The sequence below is a fragment of the Macrosteles quadrilineatus genome, unplaced genomic scaffold, assembly GCF_028750875.1.
Source record: "Macrosteles quadrilineatus isolate MER2022 unplaced genomic scaffold, UCM_ALF_1.0 Scaffold_7__1_contigs__length_78375512, whole genome shotgun sequence".
NCBI classification, from domain to species: domain Eukaryota; kingdom Metazoa; phylum Arthropoda; class Insecta; order Hemiptera; family Cicadellidae; genus Macrosteles; species Macrosteles quadrilineatus.
In genome coordinates this window covers 39,973,022-39,992,681 of record NW_026542600.1, presented here as the reverse complement: position 1 = coordinate 39,992,681, position 19,660 = coordinate 39,973,022, and the positions used below count along the sequence as shown (strand labels likewise).

Below are 19,660 nucleotides of genomic sequence, written 5' to 3'. Positions count from 1 at the left end.
AGTAAGACCCGAGTGTTGTTTAAGGGTCAGCCAGTAATTGTTCGTGACTATAGGGGTAGAAGTAAGTGGATAGAAGGTGTAGTAGTTAGAAAATTAAGTGCAGTGTCTTATTTGGTTAGGTTGAAAAATTATGTGATATGGAAGCGTCATATTGACCAAATAATAGGGGTAAACAGTATACCACCCACTTTTAGTATTGACAGAGAAGCGTCTGTACCATTGTTGCCACCAGGTCCGTCAGGTGAGCAACGGCCAGTAGTAGTAGTGGGGGCATCAGCTGTTCCAGGCACACCGCCACAACAATCGCGTAGTCCAAAACAAAATACACCACACCGCGCGAGCGCTACTAGGTGGAAGTCTGATGTCATAGCAGACATTCCTACTCCACATAGTATAGTAACAGCTGATAGTCCAAAACAAACAGTAGTAGATCGACGTTACCCTGTTCGGGAACGTAAACCAACCGAGAAACTTAACTTGTAAAATATATGTACTAAAACCAAATGTTCTGGATATTGTTTTGAGTTATGACGTATTCATGTATGCTGTGTTTATTCATTGTTTTAACAGATTCTATATTCTTTTATTTGTGTGTTACAATTGATTTTTATTATTATTATTATGGTATAATTTTTTGTTTGAGTTGAATTTCAGATATCATAACGGTTCAATAGTATTTTATTGATTTTATATTATGTGTGTAATTATTGTTGTGTTCTTGTACAATGCGTGATGAGTATTTTGCTGATAATTATCGTGTTATATTTATGTTCTAATTCAAAACAGTTTTATCAACTTTATATATGATTTGATAGTCATCAAAGTTAAGGGGGAGGAAATGTAGTGTATTTCATATAGTACACCTTGCTGTGTATAACTATTGTCAATGTATGTATCATGATGGCAGTGTTTGAGTGAATAAACCGTTGCAGTGGTCCGATCATCACGCCACCCTCAACCGACCAATCACAATACAGCCTGACCACGCTCCTATTTTCCCGTCTTTTCCTCACAGTCTTCTTCCAGCAGCTCCCGTTATGTAACCATCTCCGTGTTAGTCCCGCCCGTATCGGCCGCGGCAATTTATTACTGTAAAATGTGTATTTATTGCCTCCATCTACATTCTTAAACCACGGACATTCCACACTCTACTACATGAGGGGGGCTTTACAACGGTCTACCTACTTATTTTAAGAGAGATCAATGATATTGCAGTGATTAAGAAATCATTCTAAATATTGTTAGTGAAAAACAAATACTATTCAAGTATTTTATAACAAGAGTACCCAAATTACTATTTCTGAAAAGTTACTACTGTATTTAAATCTTTTTACTATATTTATACTTGTAGTCTACTAGTTATTTAGGAAATGACAATGTCATCTGTTTTACCAGCTTTGTTGGATTATGTCCAATGCATCTGTTCATCTGTTTTACCAGCATAATGTCCAATGTATTATGAACATAAAGGGATAGCCTATTATTATTATTATTACAGCGTTGACACAGAAAATGTTAAATTAATCATTAATACATCTTCTTACCTCGATTTGGCCGATTCTGGCCCCTTTCCCTCCATTGGCCCTGGAACCCTGCGAAATAAATCACATCATTGGCAAATGTGTAAAATATCTGATGTCTTATATTGAATTTATGTTTTGTTTGTATTACGACTAAAATCCTTCAGTGATCGCACCATCAAATATCATACAAATTTACCATCATTGACCATTAAAAAAAAGACAACTAATTACATTATATTCTACTGTATATTAAACAAATAACAGATAACTTAATTTTTTAGTAAAATAATGAATGATCCAATGTTTTGCCGACATGATAATTATCAGGTTTTACAATAGTTTAATTTGTTTAAAGTCACACCTTACCTTGGGATTGAGGTTTGTTTGAAGTTCCTCTATCCTGAGGGGGGTTGAACCCTACAAAATAAATTATAGTATAAAACACCTATGATTTGCAAGATTATAAAATCATTTAAAATACTCCTAGTGAAAAAGAAATACTATTCAAGTACCTAAAATAACAAGAGTATCTGAATTACCATTTCTGAAAAATGACTACTAGGTATTTAAATTTTGATTTTATTTATACTTGAAATCTAGTAAATTTATGAAAAGACAATGTCACCTGTTATACCAGCTTTGCTCGAAATGTGAAATGTATTATGAAAATAAAGTACAGTCTAACCTTGATATAACAAACCTCAATATAGCAAATTCCTTGATATAACGATTTTTTTTAAATCCCCTAGAATTCTCCATAAGACACAATGTATATTTTACCTCTACATAACGAACAAACCATATCAACGACCTTGATTTAACAAATTTTTCATGATCCCGGCTAAAATAAGACACCTCAATATGACGAATTTATCATTGTCAGAACCTTTACATAGCGAATTTAACCTCTACTTAACGAATTGTCTGCGTCTCTCCCTCGATACAACGAACCCCCCCCCCCTTATTATTTTTGAAAAATCAGTTTCTTCATCAAATGAAATGGAAAGGTGACGTCAACGCTTGCGCTAACATTCGTCAGCTCCGTTTTACACATCCCTGTCTGCTGTCGTCGCTGCATGCACGCTATGTTACAACTGAGAACTGATTTCATTCACTAAGGACTGATGTGTAGTAAGCTGTGATTGGGTGATAAGTAAATATGGTGAATTGTACAATTTTTGGATGAAGAGAAACTTAAGAAAGAAAAAGAATAGAACAAAGCAAAGATAAAGAATAGCAACATCGTTATTTTCACATTCCTTTTACGAGGGTTTTTATTATCTTTAAGTTGGCTATGATTATACACTTTTATAACGACTTATCTAATATATTTTTTTTTTCAATACAATTTGTTTAAACTAAGGCAACACCAATGCTATAGTTGATGATTATTACAGTATTCCTCTGTTGTGATTGCAGTAGGCCTACTGTAGCCTACCGGCCTATCACGAGCAGTAGCTTACAAAACTCTCTACTGTTTTGTTTTGTTATTTACGTGGTTTATTGCTTTGTAATACAGTGTTTGGCTAGGTTTTAGGTGGGTTAGAGTAAGCTGTGATTTTAAACATACAGTTTGTAACCTGTACCAAGGTGAATGACAAGAAATGTCATGATTGCACAATATTATAGATCCCTTCCTTTAGTACCCCGTATAATTGAGGTTCTACTTTACAATGTAAACACTGTACGCTGTAAAGTATTGTAGCATATGCTACTTTAATTGTGTTTTAACGAGGTCATTGAGGTCCAATCCCGACCTATATCGACTGATGCTGGTTCTGAACCTTGACTTAGCGAAATTCCTCCAAACCTAACCTCAATATAACGAACCTCATTTTAACGAAATCCTAGGCTAACGAATATTTAGTTCGGTCCCTTCAGATTCGTTATACCGAGGTTGGACTGTAGTATTATTATTATTATTATTACAGCAGAGTCTCGATTATCCGTCCTAAACCAGCCGCGGCAAGGTTGGATAGGCAAAAAGGTCGGATAACATGGAAAATTATGAAAACGATCTTCACACTGGCGCTGTGACCGCGGTATGAGTTGACAATCGCGCCTCTAACGTTGGACATGTTGACAATTGTGTCATGATCGCTTTTACAAAATCAGGTAGACGCCCTGATATTGCCCAGAAAAGTCAGATAACTCGGAAGAATGTAAATCAATCAATAAATACATTTTCTTACCTCGGTTTTGCCCATTCTGGCCCTTTTCCCTCCATTGGCCCTGGAACCCTGCAAAACAAATCACATCATTGGCAAATGTGTAAAATATCTGTTAATTTATATTGAATTAATGTTATGTGTATATAACAACTAAAATCCTTCATTGATCGTACCATGTTGACAATTGTGTCATGATCGCAGGAGATCTTCGTGCTGGTGTTGTGACCGCAGGATGTGTTGACGATCGCACCGAGAGCGTAAGACATTTTGACAATAGTGTCATGATCGCAGTAGATGTTCAAGATGGTGTCATGACCACGATATATGTTGAAAATGGCACTGTGACTACAAGACAAGGTATATAGACATTCTACTAAGGTATATAAAAATAGACATGGAGAAGGTCCGAGTTTTTGGCCGGGATAAAAAAAAGGTAATGAAAAGTCGGGAATTTCTTTTGAGAAATCAGGTTGACACCCTGATATTGCCCAGAAAAGTCGGATAACTCGGAAGAATGTAAATTAATCAATTAATACATCTTCTTACCTCGGTTTTGCCCATTCTGGCCCTTTTCCCTCCATTGGCCCTGGAACCCTGAAAAAAAAACACATCATTGGCAAATGTGTAAAATATCTGTTAATTTATATTGAATCAATTTTATGTGTGTATTATGACTAAAATCCTTCATTGATCGTAGCATCAAATATTATATTATATATCATATTAATAATATGATAATATTATAATCATGATATAATATTATATTATATAATATTAATATTTAATATATATATTTTAATATATATAATATTATAATAATATAATAACATTATATTATTTATTATATTATAATTTGCCATCATCATTGATAGAATATCCACAAACAGGAAAACTTTAAAAGAATCCAAACAAATAACAGATAACTTGAATTTGTTGCAAATAATTAATTATATAAAGTCTTGTTGACATGATAATTATCAGGTTTTAGAAAAGTTTAGATTTTTCAAAGTCACATCTTACCTTGGGGTTGATAGTTTTTCGAAGTACTCCTATCCTGAGGGGAGTTGTACCCTACAAAATAAATGATTATATATACAATATCTTTGATTTCAACATATTGTCTACAAACAAAAATTATTTGATTCTTTATATTAGACTATCGTATTTTGTAGCTACGATGGCGGTTTTAAAGTAAGGGCTGATTTGCGTATGAATCCATAGTTTCCTTGTGCGCCGTAACGAGGCTCCTTGTCAATTACTGGCATCATTTGTGAACAGAATGACACTACTGTCGGAGAGTTTGACTTGTATACAAAGAAGGAATATGACTTGCTATTGCATTTAAATGTAAAAAAAATATAGATTTAGCCTATAGGTCAGTTTAGATATCTTATACGGGTCAATGTCACAGAATGGGATAAGTTTTTATTAATACCATGAATTATTTTATTCAAGGTGGCTGGCTCGAGTCGCTTGCTCACCTATTGATTACCTATTTAATAATATCAATAAGGCTAAACATTTTGAAATCAAACATATTCAATAATTTTCCTTTATGTTTGTTTATATAGGCTATAAGGCCTAAATAGAGAACACGGGAGTAAATTATGTTGGAGGTGCTTGGTGAAATTTACTTAAACCACTGATAGACAAGGTCTATGTCTATTAAATCTTATCTTACCTCGGTTTGGGTTGTTCATGGCTCTGTCATTATACTGGCTTTGTGGATTGTACCCTGAAAAATAATTCACATATATAGCATTAAATATGTGAATAATGTCAGTAATATGTGGAATTCTTTCATTTTAAAATGCCTACAAGGATATAAGGAGTGGTTTTCTGCGGCACAGTAGCCCAACCTTTTATCCACTGACGCTTACCAAAATAACCAACCCATAAATAAGCAACCCAAATAACATATATTTTCCATATGGACGCACTAAAAATTTCATGCAATTTTGGGCATTTTTACAAGATTTTACAAAAAAATATATTGCTTCGTTATTTTACAAGATATGTTAACCAAATTAGTTTTATTTTAATGATAAAACCACCAAGTATAATGTAAAAAATAACATACACATGCAAGTAACACCTTTATTTTTATAAATTTACATTTATAACATACTTACTTTGAAAAAAATCTTAAATAATTCATTCAGCATATTCCGCATAGTCTTAAAATTTTTTTTTTATTTCACTTCTCATGTGTCATTTGAATTCCAACTACTATCTCTACTTATATTTGAAATTTCATCATTTTACGTAAAAAAATAACTGAATTATACGAAAAAATGTAACACTAATTTTTTACCCACATTTGTCGCATTTTGCAAAAAGTTCAGGTTTCTTCTTGATTAGGCCTATAGGCTATTGAAATATTTCAAGACATATTAGGCCTAGGCCTAAAGCATGCACTAAACAAATGTAAAGCAATAAAAAATTAAAAGTTCAAATTTTTATTAGTCTAAAAAATAAAATATGTATATAGCCTAAACAGGCCTAATATAGAAGTCAACAACGATGAAACGGGAAGCATTTTGTGTGTATTCCTTTTTTGCAATTCCTACAAATAAAAGTAGATTTTTTTTCTTTTTCCTCCACTATGAGTACTCTTGGCACTGCAAATGCAACAATTTTTTTTCTCTTTTATCAGGAATCTTCTCAAAAAATTGATCCGGAGAATCACCTGAAGGCCCACCTCGGGGCCAACTTGGAGGTGTTATGTTACTGATATCAATAACACTGGGCCTGCCACTTTGTTGGACCAGCCAATCCTTTGATATAGCATCAACAATCGAAATAATGAACTGATATCTAGTTATAGGCCTTTCAGTATTCAATTTATACAACAAGTAGCAATTCAGCAACATCCGAGAAAAGATGTTGAATGTTACTTTTTTCCAGAATCGAATTGTTCTCCTGTCATCTAAATACTCATAGAGCATCTGATCTCCACCATCCACTCCCCCCATAAAGTCATTATAATTCCTGATTATTTAAGGTTTAACTGACACATTTTCTGTAACACCTCTTCTCCTGCTTCGCCGTTCACTCTCTGCTTTTCTGTTCGTTGTAAGAAGCAGAACTTGGGTTTTTTGAGACTTTTTTGCCTGTAACCAACGATTGTCATCTGATCTTTCCTCAAATATTTGGTTTCTCCTACATTAAACTTAGTTTTCATGGCTTGGGGAACTCCTTTTCTGGATTTTCTTAGGGTACCAGTTATGAATGTAAGTTGAGAGTACAAATACTTGGCTAGTTTTAGTGAGGTGAAGAAATTGTCGACGAATACATGGTAACCTTTGTTAATTAAATTTGCCATTTCCAACAACTTTTGAACAACATAGAAGCCCAGTCCCTTTTTATTTATTTCCCTTTTATCAGAACCTTTAGAACCACGGTAGACAAAGAATGTCATGCAATAGTGGGTAGCAGCATCGCAAAGCGACCACAGCTTGACACCCCAGCGATGTCGCTTTTTTGGCATGTACTGTAGGAGTTGTGAGTGTGCTTTGGTGCTCACCATGCTCTCATCTATTGAAATATTCTGGTTTTGTGTGAAATGAAACTTCAAAACCCTATTAAAATGGTCAACTAAAGGACTGAATTGAGCACAAGGATCGTATTCAGGTTCGGACGGTTTTGCAATTTGTGCCGTGTCTGTCATATGAAAAAACTGTAAAATGGCCTGAAACCGATTTCGGTTAAACATCCTAGAAAACCATGGTGTAAATTGGCTATTAGCAGTATTGCAGTAGCTGAAAATAGTTGGTTTCTTATTTAGGCCCATATTGATAATCACAGCACGAAAAGCTTGCATCTCAAGAAGTGTCACTGGTTTCCATGAGTTAATTCTACTAAACCTTCTTATACGATCTCTATTTACTTCAACAAATTTCTGTGCATACTTATTAGTGTTTTCGACAAACATCTTAATCAAATTAACTGTAAAAAACAACTTGAAATATTCTACTGGAGGGGAATTTCTAGGAGGGCAATGTTTCACACCACAAACCTCATGAAAACCAAAATCATGCATGATACCTGGATCATTTTCTTCTGTTACTTCCGCCCACCCTGTACCATCTTCTTCATCCTCAGCATCATCGGTAACTGGGCCTACTTCATTACGAGGTCTTCCTCTAGGCCTAGGCTCTAAACCAGGAGCAGAAGCTTCGACTGTTTGAGTGACAGGACGTGAACAAACAAGAGGCCTATGAGGAGGTAAGGGGTCAGGATCATCCACATCCTCTTCAGAAGACTCACTATATAACCGTCGAGCATTTCTTAAAAAACTATAAGCATTCGAAGTGCTATGGCCATTGGGGTTATAATCGGGATCGCTGTCCGTGTCGTCTACAACACTACTGCTACTTGAGCTACAGTCAATTTCACTCTCGTCAACTTCCGTGATGAAATCATCTTCTAAATACTCTTCTTCAATTAATCTATCCACTGTTCCATCACTTATAGGAGACCTAGATCGATTTCTTTCCATTTTTAACTCACCACAGCAAAGACATAACCACGATTCGGTAAACAAACACACAGAATCAACACAACAACAAACAACAAACTCGTCCACCAGCTGACATTGCGTCAAAGTCCTGACATCACCATCTGACATAGAGCAACTTTGTTACACTGCCATCGCGATATTACTGTGAAAATATATACTATATTCGGTGTTATGCGAAAGAACATTACTTTCTGATAACAACAATTATAATGGTGAGGAAGTTTTTTGTAATTTTTAACCCATGTATGGGCTTTTTATTAGACATCCGTAAAAACGGACGTTGGCATTTTTCGACCGAAACTAGCAACGTCCGTTTAAGCGGACGTTGGCACTGTTGCATTGTATTTCAAGACGTCCGTAAAACCGGACGTTGGCACTAAAAGGGTTAAATAAATAAATAAGGTATTTATTCATGAGCAAATTTCAGTTACAAAAATGTTTTTAAAATTGACCCAAAAATTTGTAAAACAGTTTTTATTGTAAAAAATGTTTTGAAATGAATTGAAAAAAAACTTACTGTTTCTGGTCATCACTGGCTGTTTAAGCGTCATGTTCGGCACATCTTCAATGGTAATGATTTTTACCAATCCTTCCACTGTTTGTTCGGATATCTACAAAACAATACAAAATATATCAACTACTACACTCAATCAGCTGTTTGTAAAGAAATGTTTAGATTAATACAACTACACATTTTTTTATTGATATGAACAAACATCAATAGCTACATGGCAAAACAGCACAACATTCTTGATTTGGCACCTACCTGTGCTATGATATAAATTATTAGGCCTACATTTAGCATATGGTTTTATTAATCAAATACATAGTCACTAATGTTTAACCCACATGGTATATGTATTTTTTTCCAAAAATAAAAATAAAACTTGGAAAGTCCATTCTGTGAGAGCTTGGGAAAGGCGTCCCGAATATAAACATTACTCATGTTGCAATAAAATAAAACAACAAATTAATATCAACAATTGGGCATACCCCAAGCAAATCAACTTTGGCTCGGCTCAACTATATTTTGACTTCTCAGTTACCACAGCTAAGTTAAAAATTTTCAAGGCCAACATTGTTATTAAAATTTGTCATTTAACATTTGAGTCTTAAGCTGAGCCTAGTCGGTATTATTAAGTAAAATTTTCTTACATCAAGAAGTCAAAATTGAAAATATTTACAAGAACAGCAAGTTGAATACCATCAAGTAAAATAAAAGACAATAAAAAATAAATTTGCATACCTTGCCGGTAGCCTTGAGGCGGAAATTATTTATGGACGTGTTGACAATTGCACTCCATTTCACTCTTAAATCTGTCAATTTCTGGGCCAACTCCTTGTCTACAGTAAACTTCACGAACTGGTCGATGTTCATCTGCACCAGATCACGGAGATCACCATTATCCTCACTGGATTCTTCTTCTTTCACAAAAAAATCCCAAGTCAAATCAAGTTTTGAAACATACAGTATCAACGCCCAAACTAAAAGGTGGATTTTATTGAAATTCGTACTTGTTTGCCACCTTTATGTTTGCACGTGTTAATAGTTTAGAATTAAATTTGTTTGAAGTACCTTCCAAAACTAAATTTGTTTCTTTCTGTCACCTTAGTGTGATTTATATGAAAAAATCACACACACAAAAAGAAAAAATCAGTACCGGTACTAATAGGAAAAATCAGTACTAAATTTCTAAATGTTAAGGTACCAAAACTTAAACCCGTTCAAACTTTGACCTTTTGTTTTGACCCTTTCTTCCTTCATCCCCACCAATAGAAACTGTTTTCTTATAGCATAACAGGAATCAGTAAAACAAAAGGCAACATCAGTATTTGGCATTTCAAAACTTGTGCATCGTCACTTGCAATAGGTATGGGCAAAAGAATTGCATACATAGCACATTGATATGTACTTACTTACGCCTCTTAGTCTTGCAAGCGTTGATATGTGAAGGGAGGAAGACAGGTATTGGAATGTTGTTTAACTGGTTTCTGTTTCAAATCAAACCCCTTAAATTCTGATGCTTCAGACTTAGCTTGGTTCAGTTGGAGCGACAGTCTATATTGCATTGAAAGTAAAAGACAGACCTAGTCTTACTTTCACTCTTGGAGGTTAGGTATCACAATGGATTCAATAGAATACTCACGTGGCACCGGCGGAGGGATGTTTGCAGGCCCAGCAAACATCCACAGAGTTAATGGAGACACAGCAGTGCAGGCACAGAGGCTTGTGAATGTACCTGTTTGGCGAGACTCGTCGTACACCAACCAATCAGTTGGTAAACTTTTCATCATATGTTTGTCTCTTGTTGAGTTGTCAACACTGTCACTGCATTTGAGCACGGAGCTCAAATGGATTAAGACCTTTAGCTCATTTCTGTTAAACAAAAACCCAAACAAAAATAAACCTGTATGAATTTTAAATTTAAAAGGAGTGCTAACCGAAATTACACCAGGCATTGATTTACTGCACAACAGCAAGAAATTGTTTATATTGGTATATTACGTATCTCTAAGGAACATATTCAAGATCATTCTAACATATATGAAATAAATCTATATAGAAAATGTATTACTACTGCATAGAATACAATAATTTTAGTTAGTTATATAATAATGTTATTTAAACCAAGCCAAACTGAAAGGGAAACTTTCTTTAATATATAGTAGCTTTAAAGTCACATCAATAATCAAAGTATAAAAAACTGAGCTAGAAAATCAAATTTAGACACCAGCACACTCAGGGAGCAGCTATAATCAATGAAAAATTGGTTGCAGCTGGTCCATGTACATGGGATGTCTCGAAACTGTTATGGAATCAGCGAAACTGTATCAGCAATATAACACAAAACAACCCTTATCATTGGTAAGCAGTGGCGGTTCTAAAGGGTAGGGGCTATAGGGGCTAAAGTCGGAGGTTTTTGGTTACAATTATAGACGTTGAAAATGGCTTTAAAAAATCAACAAAAGGCTTTAAAAATGCAAATTTACTGGGGATTAATACCCCCCTCCTTGTTTGCAACACCCCCGTCAGCCCTCCCTTGACAAGCAGACAAGCCCTCCCACTGTTGATAAGCGGTGGGAATAATTACGATATTTTATGGGGAAAATCACAAATGTTGCAATAACTTTTTAACAGTAATTTTTACAACAATAAGAGTTGTCCTTTTCTGTTTAGAATTAAAAGGCTATACCGGTAAGCTATGTATAGGGGAAGAAATGAAAAAAATTTTAGAGTGTAAAAAGCTTAGTAGACTAGGCCAACAATATTTTCAATTAAGATTTCTATTTTAAACTAAAACCAGATACAGAACCTTTCTAGCAGATGTTTAATAAGATTTGGATTAACTTACCGTGTCCGCAAGCACTTCTTGTTTTGCTCAACCTTGGCTACATTAGGATAGGTCCCGGCAGTTAAGGCCGCTTTTACCACAGCCCAATTCCCTGAGTTTTGGTTATAATTCTGATCCTGTAGTTTGAGCTGTCCAAGAATTTGTCTCTTGCTGCCTCGAATCATTTCCATAGTCGACACACTCACAAAATTATCACGGCACCACTTAAATTCTTTTCTAATTGAAGCAGCTTCCTCCCATTCCTAAAACCAAGTTTTACATAAAAGAAATGAAATAGAAGTGAAATAATATTACTAATTCGATTTCTGACGTTAACCCAACCCACTTGGACAGTTGCTAAACACTTCAACGTGAGGGAACCTAACTAATAATACCTGGACAAGCTATGACCATATGCTTGTCATTGCAGGGTGTTCATTGTTTTGTAGCACTTATTACACAAACTATTTCCAAACATTTCAAATCATTTCCAATTACTATTATTATACAGTACAGTCTCTCAAATTTTGCTTCATAAACTGGTAGGTCTGATTTTAGTGAAAATAAAACATTTACAACAGCTGGTCTGTGATGTTAGTTGTGAAAATAAGATCATGTGTGTGCAAAGGCAAGTGTGCACTGGGGTTTGTTGTACATGAAATCTTGTACAACAGCAGCACTGGAAACAATCCTAGACATGCTTCCATTGGGGCAAGAAATCAGGATACGTGCTGCCAGTTAAAAGAACGATGGGAAGCAGAGGCAAGTAAAAGTCTCAGCGAGGGACTAGACACCTGTCCATACTAAGGGATTTCCTGATTATGGATATGGAACTAACAACGCCAAACCTTATGACCAAGGAGTAAGACTTGAAGATCCCCTACAAAGTTGCCATAGCGGACAGACAAAGGGATCTCAAGATGGACAGGTCTTGTGTAGTACACAGAAGGAAGTCGAAAGGATGGGAGATCGGGCTGGGGTTTTACGGTAACAAAACCAACATTTCTTCATCCCTGGGTAGCACAGCAACAGTCTTTCAGCTGAAGGTCTTGGCAATTGAATTGAGTGCTGTGCAAATCCCCTCTGGCCAAGAATCTGAAGAAAGAGAAAATACTTATCCTTTTTGACCGCCAAGCCACTATTAAGGTGCTGGAGTTATGTATGACAGAGTCACATACAGTTAAAGGATGAAAAACACTAGAGAAGTGCAAGTCTGAGGTTTGCAGAGCCAAGCTTTTGGGAAAAAGCTAAAGCCTTAAGTTTTTTTTTAGCCAAGCTTTTTTACATCATGAACTTTCCACGATGCCATATAATAAGTTGATCTCTCAAACACCTTTTTCAAAATAAAATTTGATGTTAGGGTAAAGAGTGAAATATAATTTGTAAGTAGGTACATAAAAAGATTTGTAAATAAAAAAAGCAATATTTTTCTGAAAATTAGTGCTAATAAATAACTATTCCAACAATAACGTTTTTGGTAATGATGGATTTAGGCAAGGGTTTTTAAGCATTTGATAAAGGAAAGGTTTAACATCAGGTTTACCTTACTTACAACAATAAATGAAATGCACAAACCTAAGTACTCGTTAAACTAATGTTATTAAAATAGGGAATGAATATGACATAGTTAAGGAGATATTTGAGTGAAAATCCAAATACTCAAATGGAAATTTGCTTAAACTGCAGGTTTGCTGTGGCAGGGGTATTTACTTTTCGCAATGGAAAGAAAGCTCGGTTGGAGTGCTCTAAGGGTCTATACTGGAACCTTTTTTATTTTTTATTTATGTCAATCTTCCTTCAAACTCAAATCCAAAACTTATTCTTTATGCTGACGATTACTGCTTCATGCTTTGAACTTATTCTCAAAGCTAATAGTTGCAATGATCTACAAAATTCAATAAATCTTGCTTTTGAAGAGTTTATTTCATGTTTTAAAGCAAACGCCTTAAAACCAAATTGCTCCAAAACCGAACTTCTAAGATTGAAAACCAGTTATGATAGACAACAAATATCAACTCAAGACACTGACGTTATTAATGATACACACACGACCAAATTTTTAGGTATTCAAGTTCAAAATACTTTGAAGTGGGATGAATATACTCAGGGTGTCTATTTTATTTCCATTATAAAATTCAAGACTAATTCCAGACTTTTCAAGACTAATTCCAGATTTTTCAAGACTAGTTTTTTCAACAATTAGTGGTTGTTGATACCAAAATGTAACGATTCTCGATTCTTGATACCGATACCAATTTTTATGGCTTAACCAAATTTTCTGAATAATACTACACCAACCACTGTCTCTGTCATAAAGTAGTATTATGATAATGTGGTGTTTTCAAGTATAGAAATAATGCAGCAATAAAAAATTTTAACTAGCAAATTTTTTTTTTTTTTATCATGAAATCTTCCGCTTACCGTACGTTTAGACATGCGATTACAGAAACGTGATGGTCGTCGTCCGCGATCACGGCAAAATCATGAACATTTCCCGCGGCCATGTAGCCATCAATGACATCATTGTCGTCTCCCGCAGTCTCAGAAACGTCATCGTCATCGTCCGCGATCGCGGCAAAATCATGAACAATTCCCGCGGTTGTTTAGACATCACCATCATCTCCCGCGGTCACGGAAACGTTATCGTTGACGTCCGCAATCACGGCAAAATCATGAACATTTCCCGCGGCCGTGTAGACATCATCGTCGTCTCCAGCGGTCACGGAAACGTCATCGTCATCTCCCGCGGTCACGGAAACGTCATCGTCGTCGTCCACGATCGCGACAAAATCATGAACATTTCCCGCGGCCGAGCAGATATCATCGTCGTCTCCCGCGGTCACGGAAACGTCATCGTCGTCTCCCGCGGTCACGGAAACGTCATCGTCGTCTCCCGCGGTCACGGAAACGTCATCGTCGTCTCCCGCGGTCACGGAAACGTCATCGTCTTCTCCCGCGGTCACGGAAACGTCATCGTCATCTCCCGCGATCGCGACAAAATCATAAACATTTCCCGCGGCCGAGCAGAAATCATCGTCGTCTCCCGCGGTCACGTAAACGTCATCGTCATCTCCCGCGGTCACGGAAACGTTATCGTCGTCGTCCGCGATCACGGCAAAATCATGAACATTTCCCGCGGCCGTGTAGACATCATCGTCGTCTCCCGCAGTCACGGAAACGTCATCGTCATCTCCCGCGGTCACGGAAACGTCATCGTCATCTCCCGCGGTCACGGAAACGTCATCGTCGTCGTCCACTATTGCGGCAAAATCGTGAACATTTCCCGAGGCCGTGTAGACATCATCATCATTGGCTTTCGCGGTTACGTAAACGCAAGACGACGATCGCGGCAAAATCATGAAAATTCCCGACTTTGAAATCAAATTTAAGACTAAATCCCGACTTTTAAGACCATTTTGAAATTCAATACTAATTCCCGACTTTCCCGATTTTCCCGACTACTAGACACCCTGTATACTGTAATTGTATGCAAGAAATTAAATAAAGCCTCCAAACGTTTGTCTGCCTTACAAAACTAAAATTTCACTATCCGCACACCTCTAATTCTGCCAATACATTTCTGACAACCTTGAGAACTTACTCTGTAAGCGTTAAGGTAGACCAAGTGATCACTGAATGAACCTTCAGCCAGCTCAAGTCTCTTCTGGTTGATTCTGGCTTTAATGTCTGGATCAACTGGTAGTTTAAACATCTCCCTGAAAGAAGAACAGAGTTGTTTGTCCATAGCCTAATTGACATTTAATCAATTTAAAATAAAAATTGTTTCATAATATTGTGAGTACAGTTGATTTCAAAACCTGTGTGCAGAGTTAGAATAGTCTCTTTTGTCTATAGTAAACTGGAATATCTAGAGTATAAAAAAAAAACACCTGGGGTTGAGATCATCAACTGTACATTTTTCTCTGTAGTAAAGTAAACTTTGTTTGCCGATATTTCCAATTAAAATAGTTCCTATTAACACATATTTATTATTGTCATATGGTTTGGTTATCACAATTTCTTAGTGTTTTATCATCGTACATATCAATATAATCACACTCAACAATATACTCCTTAATTAATATTTAAACTAATTGAAATTTTAAACAATTTTGGTCATTTGGATTTGGACTCATTATTGCGTAGGTGGCGTAATACATCTTGCATTTAACTTTCACCAAACAGTAACAGCTGTTTGTTTAAGGTAGCAAAAAACCCATTTTGGGAGCTAACTTTTAAACTTAAACATCAAACAAAATTAATGCACATTATACCCAACAGTTCAGTGGCTACAAATATGAATTTTAATTATAAACAAACAGTTTCTTTTATTATTAGTTATCTAAAAAAATTATGCATACAGTGGTCCTACAGTATGATATAAAATAAAAAATATAGTAGACCACACGGGCCAAAAGTGTCTTTTTGACCCTTCCTCATCTTCCTTGAGGTAAACTTGAGCTTGGGTGGAAGAAAATCACTTTAGACCCTAATAATAGAATGCAATATTGACAAAGGTGGAGTTTTTTTTGTATTAAAATAAAATGGAAAAGGCCAAAAAGGAAAAGGAAATTTGCCTGCTCAAATGGGCCTCGAGAAGGTGAAAAGGACTATGAAATCAGTGTAAAAATTAAGAGTACTGGTAATTATTAGTAGTGGCACTAAAAAAACTATCCCACAATATCACTGCCATGATTTTGCAGTCCATTTTAAATTTAATTTCTACTTAATACCATTATTGATTATACCAGTGTAGTGACTAAGTTTAGTACATAGAGTGAACCATCAAACTAAACAGATTAACAAATCTAATTTTATGAGAATAGTGTCCTATTTGAATTGTTTTTAGTCTACAACAAGTCAAGAAAAGGTTTCTGCTATTATGATTTCAAATATGTTTACCTCCACATGAAATACTACAGCCACATATTTCTAATTTTTTTTCAGAAGGCAAATATATTGTATAGACTAATTCAAGTTTTGATATTCATGACAATATACAGTAACTAATAGTAACTGTCACAATTTTCTCAAAAAAATTTTAACTTTTGCAAGAAAATATATAGAACAATAATTGAACTTTGTTTTTCAGTCATCAGTACGTAAAAGTTTGTCAAGCAACATTTAGCAAGCAAATCAACTAGCCCTCTGGGGAAAAATCATAATACAATGATTTAGTATAGACACTGTACTTACCCACTAGATAAACAGCATACAATGGTCAAAACAGGGTCCAAACATTTTAGTATCATAGCATTGACAATCATCTTTCCATAACGTGGGTCAATGCTCAAGTCGAGAAGATAGCGTCCTAATTCAGTTAGCTCTTCATCATTATTCAGCGCATCCATTTGCTGCAAACGATGTTGAAAAATTAAACAACATTAGGAAAGACGACTCAGAGCTAAAAATGTTTTTATTTGTATCGATATATGCGATATATGATTTGTATCGTTATTAAAATTCAATTTAGTTACAAGTGCATGAAATGGAGAACCTCTCTCTTATCTCTCAGATTGAAAGACCAAAACTATTTGAAATATTACTTTAGGCTACGTTTATTAAGGCACTTGCATAATCAAAAAGCAAAAAGCATTCAGTGATGAACAAAATTAAAATTTAAGCTTGCAGAATCAAAGTAGTGCACTCCAAGCACTAGACTAGAACGCTCCCAAGTTGTTATATTTTCAAATTTAGAACAGAAAATTTTGTAACAAATTTTAGCAAATACTTTATCTGGACAATAGGGGTGTGTGAAAAGTTTTGGATTCAAAATGAATTATTCATATTATTTTTGGATAGCAAATATTTTTTAATGAATATTATTTTTAAATAATTAAATTATACAGGCTCCAATCAATTAGTATTTCGACTGGTTCACTGTAGCCTTAAAAGAGCAGTGTAGGGGGGTGGACTGGTTGGGTTTGATAGACCATCCAGGAGTACTTTGGTTCAGTCGCCTATGGCCATTCGTTAAGACAGTAGGTCAATATTTGCATTGAGTGTTTTTTTCATTGTGTCGTCTTAACTATAACTTGTACGCTTTAATCCGAGTCGGAGACCCTTGCTCTCATAATCAGGCTTATGGGGATGATGCTTTGAGCCGCACAAGGGTTTGTGAGTGGCGCCAAATGTTGGAAGGCTGGAAACTCGTCAAAGACGAGTACGTGTATTACCCAACGGTAAAACAAATGTTATGTTTAACCAGTAAAATTTTCAGAATAAAATATTGAATATGGAAAAAGTTCTTTTAACAATTGACTAAAACAAAGTACAATATAGGAAACAAACCTTGAGAAGATTGATGGTTTGGGTCACAATATCGGGTCTAGGGGGGTCAAGTGCTTTGCCTAAAAACTCTGAGATGGATGTACCTGTAGGTGCCAGTTGCTTGGCTTGCAGGCACAACTCCTGTAAACATTGTAGGATTGTAAGATAAATTGTCATTACAGTAGACCCCTCTTAACCGACCCTAATGGGGCCAGACCTAGGTTGGATAACTCAAAAGGTTGGTTAAAACGGGCAATTCCTAAAAACATAATATAATTATTTGCTGTTCATTTGGAATTGTATATTCAATATTTTGAAGTTGTACTTGCACTATTTATAAAATAAACTACATTTATCTCATTTTTTGTATTGATAGAAAAGTCACAAAAAAACACAAAACACAGTTATGTCAAATACTTTCAGTGGAATAAATTATAGTTGTAGGCAAGGGTCAATAAAACTTCTTATTTTGATAACTTTAGTACTGTAATATTAATTTATGCTTGTCAAATCTATTGTAATACAATACAGAACATTTTTTCGAAATTAAAAATACTAGCAACCATTTTGTTACGAGACAGGCTGTTTATTTATAGCCTCTCACTGGAGGCTCGAGTCACAAAAACTATCTTGACCTTGAAGTCTTTGAGGTTTGTTTACTCTAGCAAAAAGATAATCAGTTATAAAATTCGTAACACACTTTACGATTTTATAAATTTACCGCACAGATAACAAATCAGATGTGCTCACGCTACAAACAATGATGACAAACGGGCAATATGGAATATTTTTTGGGATAGGCCTAAATACAAAAAATGTTTTATCTTGGTCACATCCTGTGGAGATAAGCGTATGGTTCCCATCACCGAGTGTGGGAGCGGAAATGCCGAGATTCATAGAAAGTGGCGGTTAAACCGAACTGCTCTCAAAGCAAGGTTGGTTAAAACAAACTGTAATATTTTACGATCAAGGGCGGATAATCCGATTATCGGTTGATGCGAGGTCGGTTAAGAGGGGGTCTACTGTATTATTGTACAGTATAAATTTATATGGAAAGGTCTAAACAAGTGTAGAACCCTGGTTAACCGAAATAAAGGGGGGAGAGTCGTTTCAGATAACCAATTTTTTTGTTAACCATCATATGCTATTTTAAATAGCCAATATATCACCACAGTGAGTAGGAAAAATGAATTTAAGAGAATGACTATATGATTCAGTGTTTTATTTCAGCTACACAAATGTTACAATGAGATAGAAAATATTAAAACCAGACAACTGAAGTTATTAAAGCATTTTACAGTCCTATATTATTTTATAGCACCATTTCGGTTAACCCGGGTTTCGGTTAACCCGAATCTGGTTAACAGGGGTTCTACTGTAAAACAAAAATCAATTTCTCTTTGATCTACACTATAATTTTGCCAAATAAATGATTGTCAATTATTATATACTAGAGGTGTGCAAATATTAACATTTGAGTTCGGATCGGATTCGGGTTGGATAGTTAAGGCTCGATTCGGATCTTAAGGTATATTGGAAGGTTCAGATTCGGATAGTTTATCGTTAGTTAATAAACGTTAATAACATGATTTGAATTTTTTTGCTTCAACAAAATAGAACAAACTCATAATATTTTAGGTTATTGGCCCCTATTACGCTCCCAGTAGTGTTTCAGAAGAGAAGCACGTCAATAATTATAAATTGATGTTCCCGTAGTTCAAAACCATTAATTTGTAAAACAATAAAACACTACATAACTCATAAAGAAATATAAAATCATGTATAAAGAAATTTAAGATGTATAAAATCATACATACAGATAATAACAGCACTTGTAAAAAT

At 35.3% G+C, this 19,660-nt stretch overlaps 1 protein-coding gene across 4 annotated transcripts in view; it reads right to left on the bottom strand.

Annotated features, from left to right (window-relative positions):
* Positions 1–19,660, bottom strand: part of LOC128997928 (ATP-dependent DNA/RNA helicase DHX36-like) — an 88,784-nt gene that overhangs the window by 26,492 nt on the left and 42,632 nt on the right. For 3 of the 4 annotated variants that reach the window (XM_054423762.1, XM_054423765.1, XM_054423763.1), the window contains exons 16-28: positions 17,840–17,959; positions 16,745–16,902; positions 15,150–15,264; positions 11,570–11,811; positions 10,364–10,593; positions 9,463–9,641; positions 8,734–8,827; positions 5,376–5,429; positions 4,715–4,765; positions 4,241–4,288; positions 3,716–3,763; positions 1,890–1,940; positions 1,545–1,592 (exon numbers count right to left, since the gene is read on the bottom strand). In XM_054423762.1, the coding sequence (XP_054279737.1) occupies positions 1,545–1,592; positions 1,890–1,940; positions 3,716–3,763; positions 4,241–4,288; positions 4,715–4,765; positions 5,376–5,429; positions 8,734–8,827; positions 9,463–9,641; positions 10,364–10,593; positions 11,570–11,811; positions 15,150–15,264; positions 16,745–16,902; positions 17,840–17,959 (1,438 nt within the window). The remainder of the gene's footprint in view (positions 1–1,544; positions 1,593–1,889; positions 1,941–3,715; positions 3,764–4,240; positions 4,289–4,714; positions 4,766–5,375; positions 5,430–8,733; positions 8,828–9,462; positions 9,642–10,363; positions 10,594–11,569; positions 11,812–15,149; positions 15,265–16,744; positions 16,903–17,839; positions 17,960–19,660) is intronic. The other variant, XM_054423764.1, reaches the window with a different exon arrangement.